This window comes from Orbicella faveolata, unplaced genomic scaffold, assembly GCF_042242905.1.
Source record: "Orbicella faveolata isolate gen_17 unplaced genomic scaffold, um_ofav_v1 contig_2, whole genome shotgun sequence".
In the NCBI taxonomy this organism is placed as follows: Eukaryota; Metazoa; Cnidaria; class Anthozoa; order Scleractinia; family Merulinidae; genus Orbicella; species Orbicella faveolata.
Genome location: NW_028301547.1, coordinates 22,697,282 through 22,723,032, shown reverse-complemented (window position 1 = coordinate 22,723,032; position 25,751 = coordinate 22,697,282). Strand labels below are relative to the sequence as shown.

The 25,751-nt window shown below is 36.0% G+C and overlaps 2 protein-coding genes across 4 annotated transcripts in view; both read right to left on the bottom strand.

The window, feature by feature from the left end:
* Window positions 1-1,100: 1,100 nt before the first annotated feature.
* Window positions 1,101-25,751, bottom strand: part of LOC110054934 (uncharacterized) — a 43,227-nt gene continuing 18,576 nt past the window's right edge. For all 3 annotated transcript variants that reach the window (XM_089290368.1, XM_020761311.2, XM_089290369.1), the window contains exons 2-8: window positions 12,898-13,217; window positions 9,780-9,934; window positions 7,736-7,976; window positions 6,342-6,698; window positions 5,946-5,966; window positions 3,952-4,551; window positions 1,101-2,386 (exon numbers count right to left, since the gene is read on the bottom strand). In XM_089290368.1, the coding sequence (XP_089146494.1) occupies window positions 2,126-2,386; window positions 3,952-4,551; window positions 5,946-5,966; window positions 6,342-6,698; window positions 7,736-7,976; window positions 9,780-9,934; window positions 12,898-13,209 (1,947 nt within the window). In that variant the 5' untranslated portion in view covers window positions 13,210-13,217 and the 3' untranslated portion in view covers window positions 1,101-2,125. The remainder of the gene's footprint in view (window positions 2,387-3,951; window positions 4,552-5,945; window positions 5,967-6,341; window positions 6,699-7,735; window positions 7,977-9,779; window positions 9,935-12,897; window positions 13,218-25,751) is intronic.
* On the bottom strand, window positions 19,886-20,302 carry LOC110054910 (uncharacterized). The gene has a single exon (XM_020761281.1). It carries the CDS (start codon window positions 20,300-20,302, stop codon window positions 19,886-19,888), a length of 417 nt encoding a protein of 138 aa, XP_020616940.1.

Sequence of the window (25,751 nt, the reverse complement as noted above, 5' to 3'; positions counted from 1 at the left end):
TAATAAAATTACAGTGTGTAAACAAGAAATCTTTATTCCCACGGCACCAATCACGCGTTTACTCGTCGACTATGCAGACATTCTAATATACGGTTTTTACTCAGCAACTTAGGAATATTCAGTTTTAAGCGCTGGGAACTGAAAAAAAAAAAAAAAAAACCGAGGAGCCGAATATTTGCCGTCGTCAAATAGATTGCTCCTGAACCTGTCCCGAAATGTAAAAAAAAATTTTTTGGAGGGAATTTTCAATTTTTTTTTTAACAACTACTACAGGTCCTTGCACTGGCAATCTCTAAAACGACCTTGGTATATTTCAGTATTTTTTTTTTATATCGGTAGAATTCTCAGTGACCGTGTATACTACTGAAATTCGACAAATATGTTTTGAATCACTACAATTTATGACCTCGACTTTCAGTCATGTTTTTTTAAAAAAAAAATGGGACACGAGAATTTCAGCAATATACAAGATTTTAGGGGAAAAGATAATTTTATTTGAAGATTGAAATTGCCCCTAAACAAGTTTATTTTTTGCTTAGAGTTGGTTTCCGTTTCTCGCGGAAGTGGCATTCGGTCCAGAATAGTTTTCATCTCTGTCAGCCTTTCCAGCAAAGAAAATATCCTTCCCTTGTCGTCAAATTTCTGTCCTTTTCACTACATTGATGATTTTGAATTGTAAAATGGCTGCACTCATTAAAAATCAGCTTTTGGATCGATTATTCTGGGTCATAATCAAAAGCTATTGCTGATGCTGAACTGGGAAACTTCCCGGTACTTGCTGTCATTTTTTGTGTTGACAGTTGCCTCTTGGTAACTCTTATCGCATCACGTATTGTGTTTCGCGGTTGGGGTCAAGTTTACAGCTGTAACTCCGCTTGCTGGACGAAGCTGAAAGTATTCTCAGATACGATTTCCGTAAATGTATAAATGTTTAATAACTAGAAGAGGATATGAGGGCCAGGAAAAACTCTGGTGGCGAAATTTTGCTGTGTTGCTGATTATAAACCGAAAGCTGCAGAAATTTTAAAGGAGAGATGCGTGAGTGTTGAAATCGGGATGCAAACGCACTCAAATTGCATGAAAAACAAAAATGTTCACAATTCCCACCTCTAATGAAACTGCTATAATTCCAAAACTAGTTATATTCAAAGCTTACATAATCAATCAATCGAACTCTATCAACACACGACTAAAGCTGATTAAAATCTATAACATATTGAAAGAAAAAATTCTAAAGAAAGTAACTAATATACCGTAACTAGAAACTTTATTTACGAGTTTTGGAAATCACGCAAACTGCATTATTTTGTAATGTTTTCTCTCAAGTGTCGTTGCCCGAATCATAAGGGTTTTGCCCGAAAAATCACATAATTTCCGTAGCTGGGGGGGGGGGGGTTGCAGCCCCCCGCACCCCCCCTCCAGCTCGTAAGTCTATGTTCATACAATGTTTTGTTCGTTTATTTTCACTGGCCATATCGCTCGCAAAATAGTATACAACTCGTAAAAACTTCAGCTATTCTATACGCGCAGAGACATATACGGGCAAAATTTATGGAATAAACTCTGTTTATTATACCAGGACAAGAACTACCAGAACTACCAGAACTACTAGGTGAGCTTTCGAGCGAAAGCATGACATCTTCACTCGTAACAATCACATGTTCACGCGAAGTTAACATGTTACTGTGTTTGCTGGCTTTTGTTTTTTTCGCTGTATTGCTTTCGTTGGCTTTTTTCCGAAATCCGGCTAAAACTCTGTGAGCCATTTTTATAGGCTAGCTCCTAATTATTACATTGTAATGGACAGGAGCTTGTAATTTTTTTTTTTCAGTTGTGACATATTTTTCTACTTTGGGACAAAAATTCATAAATAGTTAATTAATATGGTCTGGTACTTTGTAGGTGATAATAAACAGAAAATTACATGTCCGCTTGGAGATACAAAATTTTCCTTCTTGCTCACTGCGCTTACTCGAACAGAAATTTTGTATCTTCGCACGGCCGTGTAATATCCTCTATTTGTCGTTTGCTAAAGAAATGTGAAGTGCGTTTGTACAGATCCATTTCTGTTAGGTTATTCTTCACAAACCCGGTAATGCGGTAGATATTACAAAGTGCATTGTCACTACAAAATAATACAGTACATATCCAAAATTTCCCAGACCCTCTGGCGCAAAGAACCTTGGTCGTCTGTGGCCACTACGTCACGTGCTTCCTCCACAGGCACAGCAACTGGTTGGTCTACAATCTGCCACTCATCTTTTCGATCCTTCCTCTTTCTTTGAGTTGGCTTTCTTGTAACTTCCCTTATCTTCCTTGTAAAGTCTTGTCTCGATTGCTCTGTCTCCAGGTAGGGAGGGGTCGTTTTGGTAACAGCATCTATCGTCTAAGATATTGGAACAAATTTTTACATGTAACACGCACGTCAGTTTTAGCCCTGGGAGGTTAGGATTTCGTACCCCTTCCACACATTTTGAGAGTATTAAGGCGGTGAAAATGAAACTTGGAAAGTACACAGCATGGCCAAAGATGTTCCCTTTGACTGATTCGTAACGGATATTGATGATGTCATATGTGAATTTAGTCATGATTTTCAAATTGTGGCTAACTTGGATTCACCATCTTGAATTTCTGGCCAAACAGAAAGACGCCACAAAAACCAATCAAAACTAATAGAAGAACTATAAACTAATATAAATATAAGAACGTTAATAAATTGTTAATTTACAACGGAAAATTCAAATTTCTGAAAAGAAAAAACTCTTTTTGCGAAAATTTGGTTGCTCTGGCATCATTCAATTCAATGACTATTCACTGGCTACCACAGCAAATTGTCTCCAAGTAAATTTTTTAAAAAGCCGCAAAGTTTGGTTACTATGATTACTTCTAATTTTGGAACGTTAAAAGTCCACTGTGTCAGAATGACCTCGGTTCCTCCCAAACCCACCCCCTCCCTCGGCTCTTTCTGCTCTTCGTTAACCTCCAGCTCTTAACATGCTACTAATTTTTGCTTTGCAACTATGCCCAATAAATGTAAATTTCGGAGGCAAGTCTAAAGAACAGGTATCAAGCCTTGATAGATAGACTGATATCATATCTGACAGCACATTACATTCTCAGCACCCCCGTCCCCGCTTCCTTAAATAACATTGCGTTCAGAAATGTGCTTGTGCTTTACAACTATGCTCCAATAAGTCACCTTTCCATTACAGGTCTAAGGCAAGGGTATGGAGCCTTGATAGAGAGAATACTGTATCTGACAATTGCGATACATCATAAATGCACTTTTGGATGTCTGCCCGTGCTCCCTATTTTAGTAATATACATTTCCAGTGTTTTTGTTAAATACTTAAATAGTTCATCATAATTTTCGAATATCTTAAAAGTTGGAGTTTCTTTAAAAATGCCGTATCAGAGGTTTCGGATCATTTTCCAATACGGTATTACGTCCGAAGACTGTGGAACACATAAGCACTCGAATATTGGTAAGTAAAAGGCATAAAGTAAGCAAAGCCGTGAAAATTAGTTCTTCTTGCATGTATGGTTGTAAGAATTTAAAATCGCTGGTCTGCCATTGCTTTACCTAACTGATATTTATTCGCCCACGACTCCGCAAAACTACCAACGGATTTGATGGGAATTGGAGATGTCACAGACAGGTCTAAGCTTTTATTGCACCAGCGTCCAAACCTAAGGGGATAACGATGCCCTTGGGAGCTTTTGCGTTTATGAAACTGGAGCTGAACGTCTGGCCAGGACGATGTTCGCTAGTTTGTCGTCTATTGAATTTTGACAAAGCCAACTAAAAGTTGGACGAGATTCTTAAGTTGGCAAGACATGTTTTGAATACTTATGCCAAAGATGACTTAGTATATCAAAATATGTATCGCAAACTTGATTATAATGGTAGATTGTTTCCACATAATTTATACCGCCGGTAGATTCGCTCACCTCGATTAACTTGGATAGCTGTGTTTTGTAGGCATCAGGCTGACTATCCGGTCTCAAGCGGTTGTTGAAGAACAACACCCTCTCATCTATCTGCTGGATAAACGTTTGAGCCCATTGTGGCAGAGTTCCTAGCCACAGTTGTTGGTATGCATCAAGGGACACGAGTTCTCTATCTTCGTCGACTCTATCCTCTTTAGTTTCATGCTCAGCTTGGTCAGCGTAAGTGAGAACCAGGATGATGTGCCTTTTAACTTCGTCCCCTAAAAATTCCTGAAGCAGTTGCACAGCCTCTGCATCCAGATTAGTGAGCCTGCAGCCGTACCTCGCTACAAGGATGATGGCGTCGAATCCTTTGGGTGCATGTTGAAGAATCCTGGGGATCTCTTTATCAAACTCTCCGTTGAGGATTCCAGGAGTGTCTAGGACGTTAATTGTTCGCTCTTCTATTCGGGACCCAAACTGATATTCTGACGATGTTTCAGACGTTGCCCATGCCGTCGTGGTGAAAATGTACTTTCCAACTATGCTGTTTGCGGTCGCACTTTTTCCACTTCCAGGTCTTCCAATCAATACAATGCTAAGATCTTTTCCTTGTGGAAGCTTGACAAGGGAGAGCGCAAGTACCCGAAAAAAAAAAAAAAGACAAAACAAAAAAGAAAAACATGGAGGGATTTGATCAAGCAAACAAAAAAGGTTCTGTCATATACACTGTACACAATTTTATATTTTTAAATAGAAAATTGTATTAAAATTTACTTAATGGAAATAAATGATGCTCTAACCTTGTGATTGAAACAACTCTCTCTCTCTCTCTTTATTTAAAGGTAGCGTCTCCTCAAGCACACGCGTATAATGTTAGAATTAGGGTCAGGGCTCGAGACCTTAAACGGATTACAACACTGATCCATTTCTCTGGATCTGTGCAATTTTCAACATTTTGCTACTACTCATGAATTATAAGATAGAAAACCCTGGCAGGATAAATTTGTCTCACATCTATATAGGCTCGATTACCAGCCGCTGTTCGGGAAAGGAGCCTGCGCTCCTCCCCCGGACTCACGGCTGGACTCGTGGACTTCACATTGTTACTTTCAACCAATAAGAAATCTGCCTGCCTGAATCGAGCAGGCTGCATAAATTAGCTTTCTCGCAGTAGCAAAAAAGTTGTGCGATATGAAGTGCGATCGCATTAGTGGGACATTTAACTAAATACCGTCAACTGATGAAATCTTGCCTGATCTAAACCATAGTGGCATATACAACACGCAAAATAGTCAACAGCCTTATACGTTAGAATCTATATTTGAATCATGTGGTGCCAGAATGTCAGATAACGAACAAAGTCAACGAAGAGAGGGATAAACGCGAACATCGATCTCAAGAAACAAAACACTCAGTCGAATTGATGTGCACGGCAGTCTTCTTGAAGGGAAGCGACACCAGTCTCTGGCGAAGCCAGACAAAATTAAATTTTTAAATGAGCCGAAGCAAAGCGAACTAGCAAAACATAAACATGGTGTCAACACCACGCACATCATACAACATCATGTGCGTGACCTTTGACATGACAGTTGCTACACCATAGTCAAACAGCTCTGCTCTACTCTTCTATAGAACACAACATGTAATGTCCTTCCCCAACAATAATGTGAAACAAAATAGGTTGGAGGGCCAAAATTAAAAGAAGTTGCGAAAACGCCACAAATTTTACGAGCCGTAGGCGTTATGTGGGCCTGCCTATGATTTTCATCAGGTGACATTTCCGGCCACCTGAAGCGCCGCAAGAATTAAATTATGAATTTACGTCACAGACATGCTTTGTCGCTCACGCGTCCAGCCGTCTCTTCTCGGGGAGGAACGTAGACCTGACTCGAGTAAGCGGCGGAAATCGAGCCTAACATCTATAGATTTAATTGCAAAACTTTAAACCAATCCCTGAAACATCCATAAGTATACCTACCATCGAGAACTGAAATGAGTTTTAGAATTCTTACCTGAATACTAGAGGCTGAAACCTAAAAGAAAAAAAAAAATCTTTAGTTTGAATCAACCTTAAATCCTAAAAACCTGCAACTCACTGTGGCTCAATTAATCATGCTGAAGGTTACAAAAATGTTAGCACGAACACTAACTGACTTTTTCTAGAATTTAATTTTCGTCCCATTTTTCTGGCCGAGATCTAGACTCGTGATAGCTAACCACCTATTCTAAAATCGTTCCTAGTGCAAGCTTCGTCGTTAGGGTATTGAATTATATTTTGAACCCCAAAACGTCGCTCTTCAAATTGTAAAAATAATACGTCTCTTGCCAGGGAAATAGTCATTTTGAAGAAATAAAAAGATGTGATCATACAGATGTATTGGAATAAGCATGTGCGTCTGAACACCAACCTTCTCCTTCTGGAGTAATCTCCTCCAGAAATGAACGAACTTTCCTTCTTCGTCGTACCCGTCTAAGGCATTTTCATAGGCGGTCAAGCAACCATCCAACTGGCTTTCCCCTCCACTCAAGTTTAAAGTTGACATGGTATCCATGTATATTTGCAACACTTTATCCACCTCATGACTGAAACGTTTCATGTCCTCGCGAAGTGCTTCGTCAGTTTCTTGATGCTTCTTTACCAAGTACTGAGCAGCGCGAAGATCGTCAAACCGGTTTTCTACTTCCTCTAGTGCGTTTGCCAAAGCCCTGTTTGGTAAGTAAGCTTTCACTGATGGTATCACTGTCTCAGTTGGTTGAAGTTCAACCTAGTTAAAGAGGAAAAATACAAGTAACCATTCAATGGAAGTGAGTAATTATGGACAAGAGAAGATCAAGGTAAGAGAGGCAATCCCCCATATAGGCCTTATCCCAATCGTAACCCCTTTTTAATTTTCTTTTCTTTTAATAAGGCAAATAAATGATGCTGAGGATGATGATGATAATGATGATGATGATGATGGTAATGATGATGAGGCTGTGATGTTTATGCTCGTCTGTTCAATAGTGGCTTTCAATTTTCGTCAGCTAAATATAATGTGACCATTTTGCATTAAAAAATTCTTTTTCACCCTTTTCCAAACGAATCTCTGGACTACATACTTGATTAGAAAGTTAAAAGAATGTCGATTTCAGTGACTGAGGGGATTTTGTACTCATGTACAATTTTCACACAGTTAGGCTCCAAGACAAATCCTGCCGACTGAAATTCTTTTTCAATCTACGTTGTCCTAAGACTTTCATTCCTCCACAAAACGTATCCACGCACCGCTTTCCAAAAGTTCCGCTATTTGCTTTTATAATCAATCGCGTAGCATTGCGTGGGAATCGGCTCAGCTGTCCACCCGGATAAAATTCATGGCATGTGATTTCACTTAACCGTCTCTCGGGAGATCTAAAAATAACTTAATGGGATTACGTTGGGGATTAAGCCTATATGGGGAATTGCCTCTCTTACTTTGATCCTCTCTTGTTATGGACCGTTTTCCTTTGTGGACTACTGCAACATGCTTTGGTATCTCAGAAAATGTGTTGTCTTTACATACACACATTTGATTATTATTAAAATTTAAACGGCGATAGGCAAGAGGATTTGGGCCGGGCTCTTTCCTAATTAAATTATGTTAAACAACTTTAACTCATTTAGAAATACTCAGTTTATTCCTTTCAACCGGGTAAGAAAATTTGCCTTGACTGACTTGAGTCTCATTGTTGGATGGCAGCAATTAATACTAAATATCAATGTTTATGTTGAGTTAATTCATCAACACATCGAACGTAACTTTCCAGTGGGATGTAACAATACCTCAATGGGAATTTCTTTTCGACTATTGATTGTCTGTGAACTGAAGCTTTCATACAATTTCATCAGGTCCGGAAGACTGCTCGGCGTTGAACGTTGGTGAGGCACTTCTGTTGTGTGATAAGAAATGGATATATTGGATGCACCTTGGCAATTAGTTGATATAATTTTCAACTGTCTGGCTAATTCTTCAGCAACGACTTGAGAAGTCAATTCTCCCTGCACGTTTCCACTTGTCCGTGGCCTAGAAGGAGTCGAATGGAGAGGCAATGATCAATGACTAGTCATTTTATCTCAGCGTGTTATGCCATGATGTGTAGCCCGTGTTTATTAAGTTGGAAATAACATCTTTTATTATATAGACACGCGTGTTTTACTGGAAAATACACCTCTCGTAAAATTCATCCGAAACCACATCTGGGACTCGAGTGGCGTCTTTTCCATATTCTCACTAGTGCGTGAAGATATCGATAATTTTACTGATATAAGTTTGTCTCTTAAATTGCTCTTAAATTCGTTGGTGTATCATCGAAACATCTTCGGGTCTTCCTCGAAAGTCTTTGGCAATCTTCGGTAATCTTCGGAAATCTTCGGTAATCTTAGGATATTTTCGGGAAATATTCAGCAACGTTCGTGTGACCTTCGGAAAAGTTTTGGAGAATCTTCGGAAATCTTCGGAAAGTTTTTGCCACTCGAACATGAAATTCATATCTCCTCGCCACCGTGTAATATCCTCTATGTATATTGGTTGGTAAATGAAAACTTATACATGCAGAACTCTAAGCTGGGCTACAAAGTTGGTGGTATAATGAAGATTCATCGTCTTAGAAAAGCATGGGAAAAGAACGTGGGTCTGTAAAAATAAATTCGGATTAATCTCTGCTCGTTCTAGCTGATGAAAGTATACTTTAATCTACGTTAAGCTATGCATTATTAAGGCAGCTAAACTTATTAACAATGATGTTCAGAGTTTGCGATTTGATTTCCCCAGTAGTTCAGTGATTTCTCTTATACGCAAAGATTTCGTTACCATGCAAAACCAGAATTTTTGCGTCATCGATGTTTGAAACAAAAGTAAGCAGTGTAAACTGATGAAAATCTTAGTAAACAATCATTGATCAAGGGAGTTTAAGCAGATGATTGTGGATATGTGAAAATCACATATTTGAACTGCGGACTAAGTAATGAAGATGTGAGTGATCATCGCAGTTTTAAACACTACTTAAGCAGCAGTGAAAAGAAAGCCTGAAAAAAAAAATTCAGGCTTGTGCGCACAAGCCTGAATTTTTTTTTCTGGCTTATATTAATTTCGGTACATTTCATCCACAACAACGTGAAATGACCAAATTTAGCGTTTCGTAGAGAACGTGAGCACATGACGGCAAGTTTTTCATTCTCTCCCTAAACGTGAACACTGTTAGTACCAATTCTTTTCCAGGATAGTTTGGCCATATTGTACAAGTTGAACGAATTGGAGTAACCACAAAGTACTACAAGTAACGCGGACATATATTTTCAAGCGACGTTTTCGTTGGCGTTGCCGTCCTGGTTGCTTAAAGTCCGATGCTGTGAGGAAAACAAAAAACATGTGCATCCAGGGCGGCGGTAAATTCCTCGTGAATAAATTTAATTGAGTCACTAATGGATGATTGCTCTCAAGGTATGACTGCAAGATTGCTTTTTGTTCTAAGCGTCTGGAAAAAGGACAATAACTTGATTAAAAATAGAAAAACATCGCAGAGCGACAGGTTCCAAGTCTACTGACATGATATGAGCCTACGAGATTCTGAGAAACTTGAATTGTTTCTTGTAACGTAAACCGACATTAATTTTTTTACTACTCTGTACGAAACTCTAATAACAGTTGTACAAAATACAGCTGATGCGTTAATACAGCTGTTAATCCTCCAAGCGGTCTTGCCAAGGTTAACTGATGTAGTCGGGGACAGAGTTCTAAAAAGTGAAAGCTTTTAAAATACATGGGAATAGCAACATTTGTCAGTGACAGAAGCAGGATTCAAGAACATAGTTCAGCAGCAGAGCCTACCTTACTAAAGATGGTGGAAAATCGAGCTTGATACTAGCTATCATCTCACCGCCGTACGAAACTCGTCTGACATAATGTGTGCCAAGTCCATCAACCACATTGTCTCTTTTCAAGATCTCATTAGGCCTTGCTGAGTCCTCTATTTTCTTGGACACCTGACGAAATTAAATCATTTAAATAGCTTTCACTCGTATTGACAGGTTCAGAAAAAAATTGAAAGAATTATGCATGTTTAGCTTAAACCCCAGTCTGATTTTACACATTTATAGTTACTTCAAACGCTTATTGATATTTTAGAAAATTCTGAAAATTGCTGTGGTAGTGGTAGTTTGCATGTGTCATTCACTGATTAATACATCATTCTCAATCTAAAGGGTACTTGGACAAAGTGAGGGTTTAAAATATCGTAACACTTGTGAACTAATTCCTGTTGTTTATTTATTAAAAATACGGGAAAAGCCTCAGCTAGTACTGATTTTCGTGAAGTCAGCTAAAGCTAGTAAAATAGGACAAAGGATTCCATTCCTTGGAACTCCCTGCTTAATTCCGAGCACTTTAAACAAATTATCTTACACAAATGCGCCATTTGAAGGCCACCAAACGATCTTGGAAAACAACAGACAACATTTTAATCATTTTGCTTCTATGTTCTTGTTAGGTGCCCCTGTATAAAATTATCATTGTCAGCTAATATAGCGCATTTTAACATGACTGAATGATCATGCGCTTTACAGTAAAGATATCGTAATTCCATAATTCATGATCATGTAATAGACAATAATAGTAACAACGGCAAATTAAAATCTGACTGTGGTGACATATTTCTTACAGTCGATACATTAATAATAGCATACTTTGTTAATTAGTACGCTGGACAAAACTGTTCTGGATCGACGTTTTACGACAAGATATTAAAACACACAAACCGTTGCAAATAATTTTTTGATAGTCTTAAACCTTATTAAATTCCACACATGGAAAGTTATTTTCATATAGATCACGCAAGGAAAACTTGCCATTTGCGTTACAGCTTATCTAAATTTGCGGACTGAATCACAAAAGTACGGAAAATTGCGCCATTTCTGAGAAGAAAACAGTTATGGTTTACACAACATCGTAGTGTTAGACCAGTGTTGTTGTGCGAAGAAAATCGTTACGTGTTTGTGGATTTTTTTCATGAATTCAAAGAGATGGCACGAGGAAGGAGCAATAGTCCATCTAAACAGCACTATAATCCTGTGATACATCAGCGGTTTAGAGAATCAAAGATTCAAGTTGTGATGCTACCACTGAAGGGCTACAAGGCAAATCAAACAAAGTTATTCCCAGCTGTTATGCAAGAAAATACGAGAAAATACGAGAAAATGGCAAGCTCCTGGTAGATGAGCCCAGATACAGGTCCGGGAACGTTTCTAAAAGCACAAAAAGCAGTGTCTGAGGTTCTTGGCCGACAACGCTTTACTAAACAGCAGTATTTTGTGCACTTTTAGCTTGTGCGAAGCTCAAGCTAGAGGCAGCCATCTTCAAAACAGGTGAAAGACCGATCTTGTGGCAAGAACAGTTTAAAGACTTAAAGAATATCGCTTTCTGACCACTGTATCGCATTTCCATCAAATAAGTTGTACGTCTTTCTCATGCTGTCTTGTGAAAATCTTGACAAAATATTCACCAGCACGTAAAGAGTTTCCACGCAAAACAACACTCCAAATGTGACTCTCTTTTTCTCAGAAATCACGTGATTTTGCATAATTTTGTGACTCAGTTACCAAATTTGGACAAGGTGTAACGCAAGCCTTGCTTGCGTGATCCTCATAAAAATAAGCTTCCATGTGTGGAATTTAGTAAAGTTTATGACAATCACAAAATTATATGTGCCACTTTGTTTGTTTTAATTTTTTTGTTGTAAAACGTCGATCCAGAACAGTTTTGTCCAGCGTACTAAAGTAGATACATTCTTCAAAAATAAAAACAGGATTATACATTAATAAGAAACAGAAAATAGAAAATGAAAATCTAAAATCAGATAAAAACTAGTAGTAATCAGAGATTATGAAAGTGCGTTCGACTTTCTCACTTTAATATATATACCGTAAATAAATGATTTCACTAGCTGACTTTCAACCTTTGTCTATTGCTGAAATCAACATTTTTCAGCAGCAACCGAGGTTTTTACAGTCAGATATGCATAGTGTCAAAGTCCGTGCTAGTGAAGAGGTCACGATTCGTTGATACGTTGCGTGATGCTGCCAGTTTCTGTAGACTCTCAAGCTAACATTTGCAATCGCGTGGTCGTTTCGCGTGGTCGTTTATCGTAAACAAACTCCGTGCGACTAATTCGAGTATTTCCCCTGATGAATAAAGTAGTCTTATTGATCTTGCCTTCAGAGTACTTTTCCACCGATTCCAAACAATAAAATTTCGACCGGATAAAGACTGAGCTATCTGTCGCAACTGGAACTAATCAACAAATACAATCAAAATGTAGCTGTTCCCACAGTTATCATCCCAAAGCCAAGTCGTGTTAATAAACAAGGACAACTCCCTCAGATTTCGATGAATGCTACCGTCGAAGTCTTCAAATTCGCCAAAATCTAACGCTGTGAGCACACAATAGCGAAGCGTACGGCGACTGAATGGAAAGAAGTCAAAGAAAGATCTATCGGAAAGACGAGCTCACGTGGCCTGCTCACATACTCACATGTTCGCCACATGTCTTATCACATGTCTTAGCATTAAACGATATCAGTTTACCGGCCGTGACATACCCCTACAAAAATCAAGCGGGGTGGCCATTTTGGTGTCCTTACAGGAATGTGGGTTTTTCGGCCCATAAACGTGCACAGGGGGACCAACTCTGAAAAGCCACAGGTGAAAATTAGGTTTGCGTTCCACTTCGTCGAACGCAATTACAATTTATACATGCGTTTAAAATGAATACTATGGCTTACAGTGCTGGTAAAAGATCTTAATTATCCAAAAAAATGAGACTCTAATTATGCTTCTGAATAAAATTACCTCACAAGTAAAAAAAGTATAAACGTATCTGACAAAAATCAATATTAGGTGTAATCAGGCTAACTATGAATAAAATATTCCACTAGAAATTAATAACTTTTACCGTGGTGCATTTCATAACAGCCAGTATTTCAGTTTTTCCTTCGTCAGTTTCGATGTTGTTAAAGTACTTTCCAGGTCCTTCTACAGACAGATGGCTCGCCTTGATCCGTAAAGGCAGATCAAACGGTAAACCCAACAACTCTCTGACATCGTCATTTTTGGTAACGACGTTGTATCGGAAGGAAAACATGTTGACATTTTCAGTCTTGGTTGGAATGTCGGATGGGAAAAGGTCGATGCCATTTCTTGACGTGTTGCAATCAAATGTGCTACCAATGCTCAGAGCAGGTACGGCGTAGGCAGGAATATTCATCTTTCGCCCTAGAAATGAAATCAGACGCTTATTTAGTTCTCAAATACTTCATACGTGGACGATTATTTCAAAGGAGCAAAGAGAATGCAAAGAAAATCATCAAAAGAATGTGGACAAGAAAGCTGCAGACAAAATTCAAAGTGTAAAAGTGAATGAAGAGTGAATGAAGAGTGAATGAAACTGTTGGAAGTAAAGATGTCAGTAGAATCCGACCACTTTCTAGTGCTCACGCTGATCAACAAATTGATATATATTTTAAATTTGAATTCTAATATGCAGCAGGAAAAGAATGTAACAATTTACCTAAAGAATTACGGGCTAAGAGCTTAATTTTAAAAACATTTAAGAAAAAGACATTTCAATATTTTTCAGAGCAAAGCAGAATACATCATAAATGTAGCGTATAGTTTTTTTATAGCTGTTGTTGTTGTAACCTAGTCTTACCTTTTTAGTTTTAAATACTTTTTATTGTAAACACTACTTAAAACTATTTTATCTACTGTACATAGGTTTATACCAGCTGTCCTTACATTTTAAGTTAGCTGATCTATTTTGCAGTATAAATGAAGTATTTAATTTAAAATAATAATAATAAAGACAATGACAATGACAATGTAGCTATGTTGTAGCTATGTATATGGAAGTTTTGTAACTTAAAGTAATTCTGAAGATAACTTGAGTAGTATAGAGCATGGGTCTGCCAGGACACTTCGTGTCCTCACATCTTCCCCATCTCCATACTACACCGCTGTATGACTTCAATAATGGTGTCAGCACATGACAACATTAAACACAGAATTTTAGCTTCTCGGCAGCGCAGGATAAAAAAAGTTCGAAGTTTTTTTTTTTTCGAGCAGGGGAGGAGGAACGTTTAAAAATTCAAAGCGCGAAGGCGGGAAGAACGAACTTTGCGAGCGATGGAGCACTTTTCTATGGTTACCATGGTTAATAATGATCCTTTTTGATAATAAAAGTACATGATAATCAGTAACAGACGTAAACTATATGTTTCTAAAAAATAGAGGTACGAGACAATTGCCTGACATTTCTTGGAAAGACCGGATGAGATTCTCAGAAAGACAGAGACTTTCCCTAACTTCTCAAATCACGAGACAGTCATATGATCTTTTGTCCTCAAATCACGAGGAGGTCGTATGACTTTTTTAACCAATCAAAAGATCACTTTGCAACTTCATAATCTGTGAAATTTTTCACTGAAACTTAGTTGAATGTGCGTACTTCATTTGCGTACTTCATTTACGTAGTTCAAAATGCCTACTTCTTTACGCCAGTTAGCCCCGGTCCAAACGCCGCTCCACTCATGTGCCGAACCAAACTTGATTAAGTTCGACTTCAGAGCGACTTTGGGGCGACGGCTGGTTCAGACGGCGTACTTGCGTCGAACTTAATTCGGGAAGCCGGTGGTAACAATTTTCGACGAGAAAATATGCGTTCTGAATTCAAGAACTCTGTCCAAATAGAAAAGTTGTGACTAACATTTCGCTGTTATAGCAATTATTACTTAGGGAAGCAAATTCAAACTCAAGGTTCAGTGTTTGCATTTAGACAGGTTTTCCCCCGGTTAATTCGACTTGTTAAAGGGAAACCTCATAAGCTGGGCTATTATCACGAAGAAAAAGCAAAAAATGAATTTGCACTAAAGAAACTCGCTTACACAGTCCCGTTTCTCATGAATCAAAGGCATGTTTTGTTGTCTTTATTTTTAGCGATGACTTCGAGCTTCATGCATGACTGGTCACGCCACTCAATTTTGAGCCAATCACGAGTCCCGTTATATGAAAAATACATAACAGCACTTTGTGCATTAGGTTCGACACACGAGGAGAACGCCGTATGAATCAGTTGCCGCTCCAACGTCGCGTAGTGCGATAGACCCTGCCAAGTTTAAAGTTGTTTGCCGCACCAAATTGATTCAAACGCCGCTCTTCTGCCGTACTTAACTCATCAGTTAGGTTCGGCGCATGAATGGTTCGGCGTTTGGAACGGGCCTTAGATGACAGGTATGTTGGTTTGTGTAACAACACAAAAGACTGCAAAGAGTATACTATGAAGCACCTATATACAAAAATGGAGATGAGAGTTTTATCAATCTGCGGACTTAGAAAAAGCAGAAGAGGGGCTCCACATGGCTGAAGAAATGATTCAGCAATTCCGAGTAGCTATGAGGAACGAAAGTTCTCGCAGAGTATTGGCTGTTAAAATAGCAAGAATTACTGAAAGACAAAATGACCGAAAAATGAAGAAACACCAGTTCAAAAAGCAACGAAGATTGACACTTCTTCAAAATGCTACACCGGGTGCTGAACAGTCTAAGAAGAAAACGCCATCACCTCAGTCTTCCTCCCTTGAAGAGTGAAATGTTGACTTTGAACTTAACAATGCCCGTAGGCATATGATTTTATTCCGTCTATTAATATGAACCTTTTGTCATCGAAGCAAGACAATGACATTTCGTTAAGCTCGTAGCTTCCGAGTTGATGCTGATTGCTTCTAATGGTTTTTATTTTGTGATATATTTGATCGTTTTTGAACAATGTGTTTTTGTAGTCTTCGTGTGTGATGTGTTTTTTGATTACAATCTTTTTGATACCTTTAGCTGCTTTACTGTTTTCATCATTGTCTTTCACGTATGAATACATTTTGCTTCTCAGACCAATTAATTCTTTTATGATTTCACCAGCTGCTTCGTCTTTGAATTTACCAATAACTTTTTTATTGGTTTTATCGTAGAATTTGCTGGATTCATTGTAATTACTATTATCGAATTTATCTCTATCATTCCAAAAGTCTTTGTAAACATCTTCTGTTTCGACTTCATATGTCAAACTGTCGGTGTCTGTAAATAAAAATTTTGCTTTGTCTCCATATTTTTGTTTGATGTAATTGTAGTGGAAATCATACATTAATGTCTTGCTCGAGTCCAATATACACATTCCCGCATATGCTGTCTTGTTCAATGTTAGTGTTTCTTTTATCTTAAGCACAGCTAGTAGATTTTCATTAAAAATTTTTGATGAGAAATAAGTCGGTTTTGATGACATTTTTAATAGTTCATTTTACTCTTTTACGAATATTTTGCATCGTATTTCCAAAGACTGAATTATTCATCAGTTTAAAAAAGTCTTTTTCGAATGAATTTTTCGCTTGAGTTCTTATTTGTGTATTGAAGTCTATGTACTCTTTCAACCAAGGAGATTGATTGAATTTTAATACTCGATGTACTTTTTTCAGTTTTAATCCTAAAGCGAGATACAACTGTAAATTTCGATAGTGAATAACATATTTATTTTTATCACTCAAAGTTGGAATCAGTTTCTGTACTTGACCGATTGAAATGTTATATTTGTTCTTGATTTTTTGACAATATTCTGACAACATATTTTCAGTTACGGTTACTTTTTTCAGGCCCAAGAGGATAATCATTATGTAGATCATGTAGCTCTTTCGGATATCCTAAATCAACTTCCGACATTAATCCGTTTTTACTGCCGTCTTTATACTTTGCTAAGTCTGTTTTGTTAATTTCTTTTTCTGTCATCCACCTGAAACCGCCAGTTGGTAGATACTGACTCATCGCCCAACCGTAAAAATTATTAGCATCAAGATACATGATGTATTTTGAAGGTGCTTTCTTGTCGTCAGTCTTCATATACTTGTTATTAGCTTTTCCATATCGATTTACAATGTATGATATGTCGCCACGCATGCCTTTCTCAGTGAATTGAAACATGTCAATGTCAGCCATTAACTCTAATTTGATGTTGGTCATTTTTAACATAGCATCCCAAGATAATCCCGGGCTTGTGAAGTAGGGGCATGGATCTAATTTGTAGTACTCCAGACATGTTTTTCTGAAATTTTCAAATACATCTGTCAACAACAGTGTATCAGATATCAAATACAAATCGTGATACTCGCCCATGTTTTTTAACTTGAATTTTTTCCAAACATTTTGAGCATGTTCATATTCTTCATCTGTTATGTGCTCGTCATTCAGAATGCTATAAAATTGTTCTTTTGTGGGCAGCTCTGTTTGTTTGAATTTTTCAAAACTATCCATGAAATCGTAAGGATAGACACCTTTTTGAGATATTAAATCTAATTTTTTACCTCGAAATTTTTGTGATGTATATTTCAATAATTTTTTTGGAAGGTTGCCGACAAGTTTATCAAGACTTGAACTCATGAATTGGAACCTGTCAATAAACGTCAGTTGAATACCCAACATGAGAGTCATATACTTCTCCATATCATTCGGTATTGCATTTATATTCATCTTTTGCTCTTCTCCTTTCTTATTTTTGTTATTTTGTTTTTGTTATTTGACCAATCTGTACCATTATAAAATGGCTGTCATAGATTGTGGAATATAACAGGAATTTTAATATCTTCTGGCTTTATTTTGAGTTTTAAATTGCATTCTTGATGAGCTGAGCCTCTGTATTTTCCAGTAATATGGCGATGGTCTCTAACACGCATGTCTTTATCCGTGTATGTTTTATCACAAATATGACATTTATCAGTTTGTTTGAAGCACAGTTTATCTTCATCAGTCATTTTCAATGGCTTGTTGAAGTTATTTCTCATAACCTTCTTACAGTAGTTCACTTCATATAACATTTTTTCCATGAATTTATAAACAGCATTTTCACCTCACATAGCTGTGTTGGTTTTGTGTATTTATCATCATAACAGCAAACCACTTTATAACCATAACTACAGTCTTTATGATATTGCTAAGCTTCAGTGTATGATTCATCATTATTTGGTCTACAACCTTGTATTTTTTCTGTGATGGCTTCAAAATCGGCATAAATAACGAATGGTACAGGTAACTGTTTGTGGTGATTTTGGAATACAATCGTTTCACCTTTTTCAGGCATTTTAATAGCTTGTTCACCATTTATGACCATGCAGTCGGTTTTGTGTTTGTTAAGAATTTTTTCTGAGCTGAAACATTGCAAACAATGCATACAAAAATGTTTTCTCTCTTTATGATTCGTTTGATGGTACATGGATTTATGAAAGTCTTTAATCAAAATATAATGTTTCTTTCCACCCTCTGTTATCAACAAAAGATTCATTTGATCATCAAACTTTTCTTTTGAAACGTAAATAGGAAATGGTTGTTTATCTTCATAACCGAATACGTTTATGTTGATGCTATTTTGCTTTTCTATTTTATTATACTGTTTAACATCAACTGGAAATTCAATATTGGAATAATCTAATTCATTTACAAACATCTTATCCACTTTTTTAATCCTCTCTGGATGTACTGATTGTGGGTTCAAATGCCTTATATGACACCGACGAAAACATTCATCATCTTTGTTTTTCATATTAATCAAACCTTTTTCTGAGTTTTGTAGTTCTTTTGGTAGTTGTATGTAAGATGATCCTTTCAAGGGACTGTAACTTACCACATTAATGTAATGATTGTCTATTTTGTCAACAGTCCAACCTGAGCCTTCTGATGGCCAAGTTGCAATTTTATTCAAATTCTCTTCTTCTGAGGTTTTGAATTCTTGATGCAGTTCATTAACATTTGTAACGGTTTTAGCTTTGCTGTTGAAATAAGCGGTTTTGTATGTTATTTCATCATTAGTCCCTATTTTGAAATTTATCTTCAGTGTTTCATTGAATTTTAATCCTTTCGAAGCTTTGAAATGGTGTTCTATCGCTTTTCTCGTGTTTTGTAATTGAAGCAATAGATCTTTGTTATGTCTTAAGTCTACTTCAAATGATGCTGCATGACCCTTTAGAGCTTGATCCAGTTTTGTTATTTAGTCCTTAGAGCCGCAGCAGGTGGTTTTATTGTTCTCGGTTCAGCTACTGGTCTATAGCCATCTTGGAATTGCAGAGGAGGAGCAATGATATTTTCCTCATACTCTTTTACCATCTGTTTAACGCTCTTGCGTGGTTTAAGAATTGGTTTCACCATCCTTGGTGCAGGAACTGGCTTATTCATTTGAGATACTTGTTGCGCATCCTGCTTTAGTAACAACTTTATCAGTTGTGATTGTTTGAGTTTCTTGAGATCTGATTTTTTCAAAACTCTAATATTTTTTTTTCGTATCCAAATATATAATTTAGATACTTTTTCACTTTTAGGTATTTTCGTTTATTTTTGGATGCAAGCATTCAAAAATTCCAATCAAATAGATTGTTTGAACTATAAAAAATGATTATAGTACTTCATCATCTCTGTAATAAGAGTTTGATAAATTCTTCTTTATTTAGTTTATCGAGTTCTGTTTTATTCATGCCATTTACATTTCTTTGGTGTGTTTTTGCGTTCAAATGTTTTGTTTTCCCACACATTTTATAATTTTTATTATTCTTACATATATCACAATACCAATTAGTATTCATACCATACTTTGCTTTTGCACGGTTTATTCCTTTTTTTCTTTCTTCTTCAGTAAAATATAACTTGGGTCTTCCAATTTTATTATTTTTTATACTATCCATATTATCACATTATATCATAATTCTTTATTTCTTATATATTTTTTAATAATAGCCAGAAACAATAATATTTTTGGCTAAATATATAGCAAAAACCAGATGTGGTAAAAACACATCTAACACATATAGTCACATATAGGTTATATTATTTTACACACATCAATATACATTACTCAATTAATGTCTATATATTTTTCAAATCTGTCAAAGGTATCCAACTGTTGGAGTCATCATTGTATCCCTTCCACTTAACGAAAGCTTGCTTTTCCTTATGATCTTTCCTGATGATTTTTTCAATTCTGAATATATCCTGTCTGGCTTTTAACAACTCAGGTTCATAAAAACTGCCTTGTATCTCTTCATTATTGAGATCTTTTAATTTGTAAGTGACTGGATTCGTATATTGGATCTTATCAATTGTAAATACTTCTTCAGTCCAATTTGGGGTATATCCGTTGTCAAACACTTTTCTCTTGTACTTACTTATTCTGACTTTATCACCAACTTTGAACTTTGGTTTTGATGATGATTGTTCCATATCACCATAGAGAAAATACACAATTCCTGCATTCTTCTTTTGACTAGCTTCTGTAGGTGTCATTTTTATTGAACTGTGTTTAGTGTTAATATACTGTTTTAATATTTTGGGTAAAATGTCTAAATACTGTGTATTACCTTGAACAGTAAACTGCTTCCACATCTTAGTTTTTATTGTTTTATTCCATCTTTCACAAACAGATGATTTTTCTTCATTCTCAGTGGAATACAGTGTTATATTATGCTTTTGAAATAAGTCTTTCAAATGTTTGTTATAATATTCTTTACCCTTATCAGTCCATAGATATTGCGATTTTCTGCCTTCTTTGAATATTTGTTGAAAAGCTTTTGCCACAGTTTCACCTTTTTTATCCTTTAATGGAACAATCCAACCATATTTACTGAACACGTCTAAAACCATCAGAAGATATCTATAGCCTTTATTCCATTTACTGAATTGTTGCATTTAAACTAAATCAGAACACCATATTTCATCAATATATAGAGGATATTACACGGTGGCGAGAAGATATGAATTTTATGTTCTCGTGGCAAGAACAATATCTCACGAGTGAGCTTCGCTCACTCGTGAGATATTGTTCTTGCCACGAGAACATAAAACTCATATCTTCGAGCCAACGTGTAATGTTCTTTTTATTATATGGAGAAACCAATTCAACAAAAGTAAAAGGCGGGAATCGTGACGTCATTGAACGATACGACACTCACAAAGGTGACATACGGAAAATACGCCACTCGGGTCCCGGATGAAGTGGCGTATGGAATCTACGAGTGGTTTAGTTCCCAGTAAAATACTCTTCTCCATATAATAAGACTGCATATTACACGCCGTCGAGTAAAGTTACGTTTTAGAGGTTTATGTAATTCATCAGCTAATTTTTCTCGCTAGTTACTCGACGGCTTTTTTTTTCGTTTTTTTGGAACACCAAGACCTAGTTTTTGTTTTTTTGTCAATCAAGAATGGTGTTGTTGATCCCCACTTTGGCATCCAATGACTTAACCATTTGTCGCTCACAATCTCCTTTGTTTTTACCCATGTTGTAACAAATATCATGATAAGCAGCTATTTCATCTACTTTGTTATATGGTTGTACATGCCATTTGGTGACCTCACCAGTATTTTTGTCGTATTCTAATTGTTTTTCAAGTGGATTATATGGACCCATATGCTTGTACTTTTCAGGTGTCCAACCGCTTTTCGGTTTTGGTAGTTTGCCAATAGCTTTGAGAATATCAACGGCATCACCCTTTTTTCCCTTTTTCCAATTTTCCCAAGATAATAAGAAGGATTTAACAATATGTAATCACCATCAAGAATACCTCTGGCCACGCGATCAAACCATTGATCTATCAACTCATTTGGTTGTTCCATAGTTATACCATTTGGGTAATCTGATTTTTTATATTGATTTTTCAACATATCAGACACATGTTTTATAAGGAATTTTAGTCGATTGGCTTTGCTCAAATCCTTAGCATTGATAGAACCGCCACTTCTATACATATCACTATCCGGATCCATTCTGCCAGTTTTGCATTTAGAATTAGGCCTAACTTTAGGCGATAATTGATTGATTGCTTCAGATCCAACTTTTTGAATAACAGGGGTTGCTTTCTTTATTGCATAATCAATCGCTCTCTCTTGTAATTTTGGATCTCTCATAAATTCTAATGCCTAATATCTTACAGCTTCTGTACCTTTCTTAGCCAAATAAGGAATTCCCTTACTGATAAATAATTCAGCACCAGTGTCTGCAACTGGACTTAAAATACCCTTTCCTTTTGTTCTTTTTTCAGCTCTCTCAATTTGCTTTGCTAATTCAAAATTCAAATTCATAGGTTGAAATATATTGAACCCGTCTTGCAAGGGCTGATTTAGTTTCCCGACTTCACAAATTTGGTTTTAGTTATTCCACATTCAGCACAAGTGTATTTCATCATTGTTCTTCCATTTTTAGCTTTCATATATTTTGCACTACCTGGAACACATTCAGTTTGCTTTTTCTGTTTTACGCAATAAGACCTCATATATAATATATATTACATATTTTTAAAATATCTCTCAATAAACTGTTCATTATTTATTGTATCATGTATGTCAAACACTTTCAATAGATCCAAATATGAGGCTCCTTTCTTCATCTCATCATAATATAATAGTATAATGAGTTTACATTAGTGGAAAGAACTTGCTAAAAAGAAATCTGAATTGGGTAATAAATCAATTATGTTCATAATACAATAACACAAAGCGATATTGATAAACAGACAAGTCATGAATCTTTCAAAAAGGTGTTTAAACCGATTACAACCAAATTAGATGATGTTTTATTACAAGTAATTTGAAAATACCACCAATGAGACGAAAGACAAAGAAGAAGGAAGGTATATCAAATTATGGTCTTGATATTGAAGATGAGGTTGAAGAAATGAATCTGGGTGATTTATTTGATCAATCTGTTTTACCAGAGCAAGAAAAACAAATAGTACCAAAACGACCAACCTACGAAGAATCATCGAAGGATATCTTGGAAGGTAAAAAAGAGATTTATGTTGATCCTCAACATTTACCTCCAGGATATGATTAGGATGAGGTACCTGATTATGAGATGGCTGACGAAGATATAATCAATGAAACACTAGATGATATTGGTGTTGCAAATTATGATAATGTGGAAAAGATTTTAAATCAGCCTGAAATGACGCCACAAAAAAATAAAGCATTTATTCAAACAATAATCAAAGATGCAAAATTTAAGAAGAGTCGATTAAAAGGTTTCAAGGCAAACGTCACCAAACAATTCAAAAGTGGGAAGATGTCTCAGTCTGAAGCTCAAACGAATTATAAAAGAGTAGACAATGCTAATGTTGTACTGAAACAATATATACAACATTACGATAGTAAAGTCAAAATGATGAAAGGATCTGGAATTCGAAAACAGAAAGGTGGTAACGTTATGTTTTTCAATGATCCCAAGGAACTTGTTAAAAAATTAGAGATCATAATAGGAGAGATTTTAGCTGGCAACACATCAATCAAAATGAGAAATATGTGAGTTGCCATTTTAGATACACTGTTGAAAACATCAACAATTAACAAATCGCAATATGATAAAATGTATAAAAATTATTTCAAAATATAATCTAACTAACTGTATATGGTACGAGAAATTTTCTCATCAAGTTATTTGAACAAAAGTAGCGCAAACAATACACCAGCCAATTTTGTAACCAATTTCACTAGACCGATTATTTTGGACAGTAATCATGAGTACATGGTTGGTTTGAACAGAATAATAAACATGTCACTCACTTGGTTAAACATCAATCCTGGTTATAATAATCAGAAAATAAAATACAGCTCAGACAATGGTTCAACTTGGAAAGAACTTACATTTCCCAGTGGTGTATACAATTACATTAATCTTAACATGGTTTTGAAAATTGAAACCGTTATAAGAAAAGATGATGATGATGATAAAGATAACGATGATGATAAAGATAGTCAAGATAAATATCCAATAACGTTAGAATTTCAACACGCCAATTTCGGAGTATTAATAAAATTGAAAACAGGTTACCAACTTGACTTGACTGAATCAAATTTTTATGAGCTTATTGGCTTTGACAGAGTCATTCTGAAAGATGTTCAAAATTATGGGTCACGAATGCCTAATTTAAGTCAAGATACAGAAATGCTAAACATTCATTGTGATTTGGTTAATACCAGCCTTGTTGATGGTGTAGATACAGATATCATGTACAGTTTTAGCACATCTGTCTTGAAACCGTCATTTAGTTTCACTATGGAACCATGGAGAGTCACATTTAATCCCGTAAATAAGAACACCATTTCAAGAATAAGAATATATATAACTGATGGCAAAAGACGACAGATAAATCTTAATGGCACAGATACAGCTTTCAGTTTGTTATTGAAAAGAATTACGTAATGTAATAATATGAAACCATATGAATTCAAAAGGTTTTACCATCCTAAAATGGGTAAGGTTGTGTATAAACACAAAGGATCAGTTATAATTGTTGACAATATATTCAAACCGATAAGGACTATGGCATCATCTGTTGCCAAACCAATCATGAAAAAAGCTATAAAATATGCTGGTGATAAAATTGCAGAAAAATCAGGTGATCTGATAATGAAGCGACTTAGGGGTGTGAAACAAAAACCAGCTAAAGAAGAAAGTACTGATATGATATTAAATCGTTTAATATCAGGACAAGGCATAAGAAAAAGAAACTAAATTTTTATCTAAACTAATATTATAATGCCTTTTAGATCAAGTGAAATGTTACAACGAAATGAGTTGGTGAGATACCAACTTGATGACACAATACGAATGCTGGAAAATGGTCAACACCAAGATAAAAACGGTTACAAATTTACAGTTACTGACAGATCAGCATTTTATGATTAGTACAATGCGTATTTTGAAGTGCAATTTCAATTACAAAAACTCGCTGATGGAACAGCCTATGGAGCAGATCGAGTGGCAGTAATCAATGGCTCACATTCTTTCATAAATCATCTCATGATTAAATCCGCTGGTAAATTCGTTTACGATACAGATAATCTTCACAAGGTTACTTTTGTTAAGAATCTGTTAGAATATTCTGATGACCTCAGCAGATCAGTTGCTAAAAAAAGTCTTTGGTATTTAGATACTAACCACCTGATTGCCAATGCTAATCAAAACGCAGGATTTGAAGCAAGACGAACTTAACGAATGTTATTATACCGCTGAACAGATACAGTTTCTTCGAAGAATTAGAAGATAAGATGCTTATACCGATGCAATTACAATTCAACTTAACATTACAGAATGATGAGCTCATTCAAAAATTAGATGCCGTAGATGATGGTAGAGTCGTCTTTAATAGATTTTATTATGGGTCCAAAATTGACTCCAAAGGATAGTCTATATGACAATATTGTTAGCTCATTTTTAAAAGAAACTAAATCGTCCTGAGATCTATGTATCAAATGTCAGCACCAAGTCAAGCTAGCGGTTTTTATCAGATATCAGCAAGTGCGGAAAACGTTAAACATATCTTTGTATATCTCCAAAGAGCTAAATGTTGCGACAGCAAATCCATACTTATTTGACACATAAACTAAATGCTGCTGATAATGCCAGTTATTTCACTACATGTAGATTAGAATATGGAAAAGTTATTTTTTACCCGGAGACTGAATATGATACAGAAAGTAAAGTAAGAATTTTTAATGATTTTATGTCTTATGCAACACGCAAAAATGATTTTAGTGGAACACAATTAAATCTTGCAAACTTCAATAGTCTTTATGGTTTGAAATATTTCGATTTATCTTTCCAAAGAGAAAAAGTTACAAGAGATCCCAAACAGTTAATTTTCAGATACAAAATAAATGCTGCTCCAGCAGCTGCATTCAATGTTCACGCAATTGTCTTTTACGAAGAAATGGTTGTGATTGACAAAGTGGGTAATGA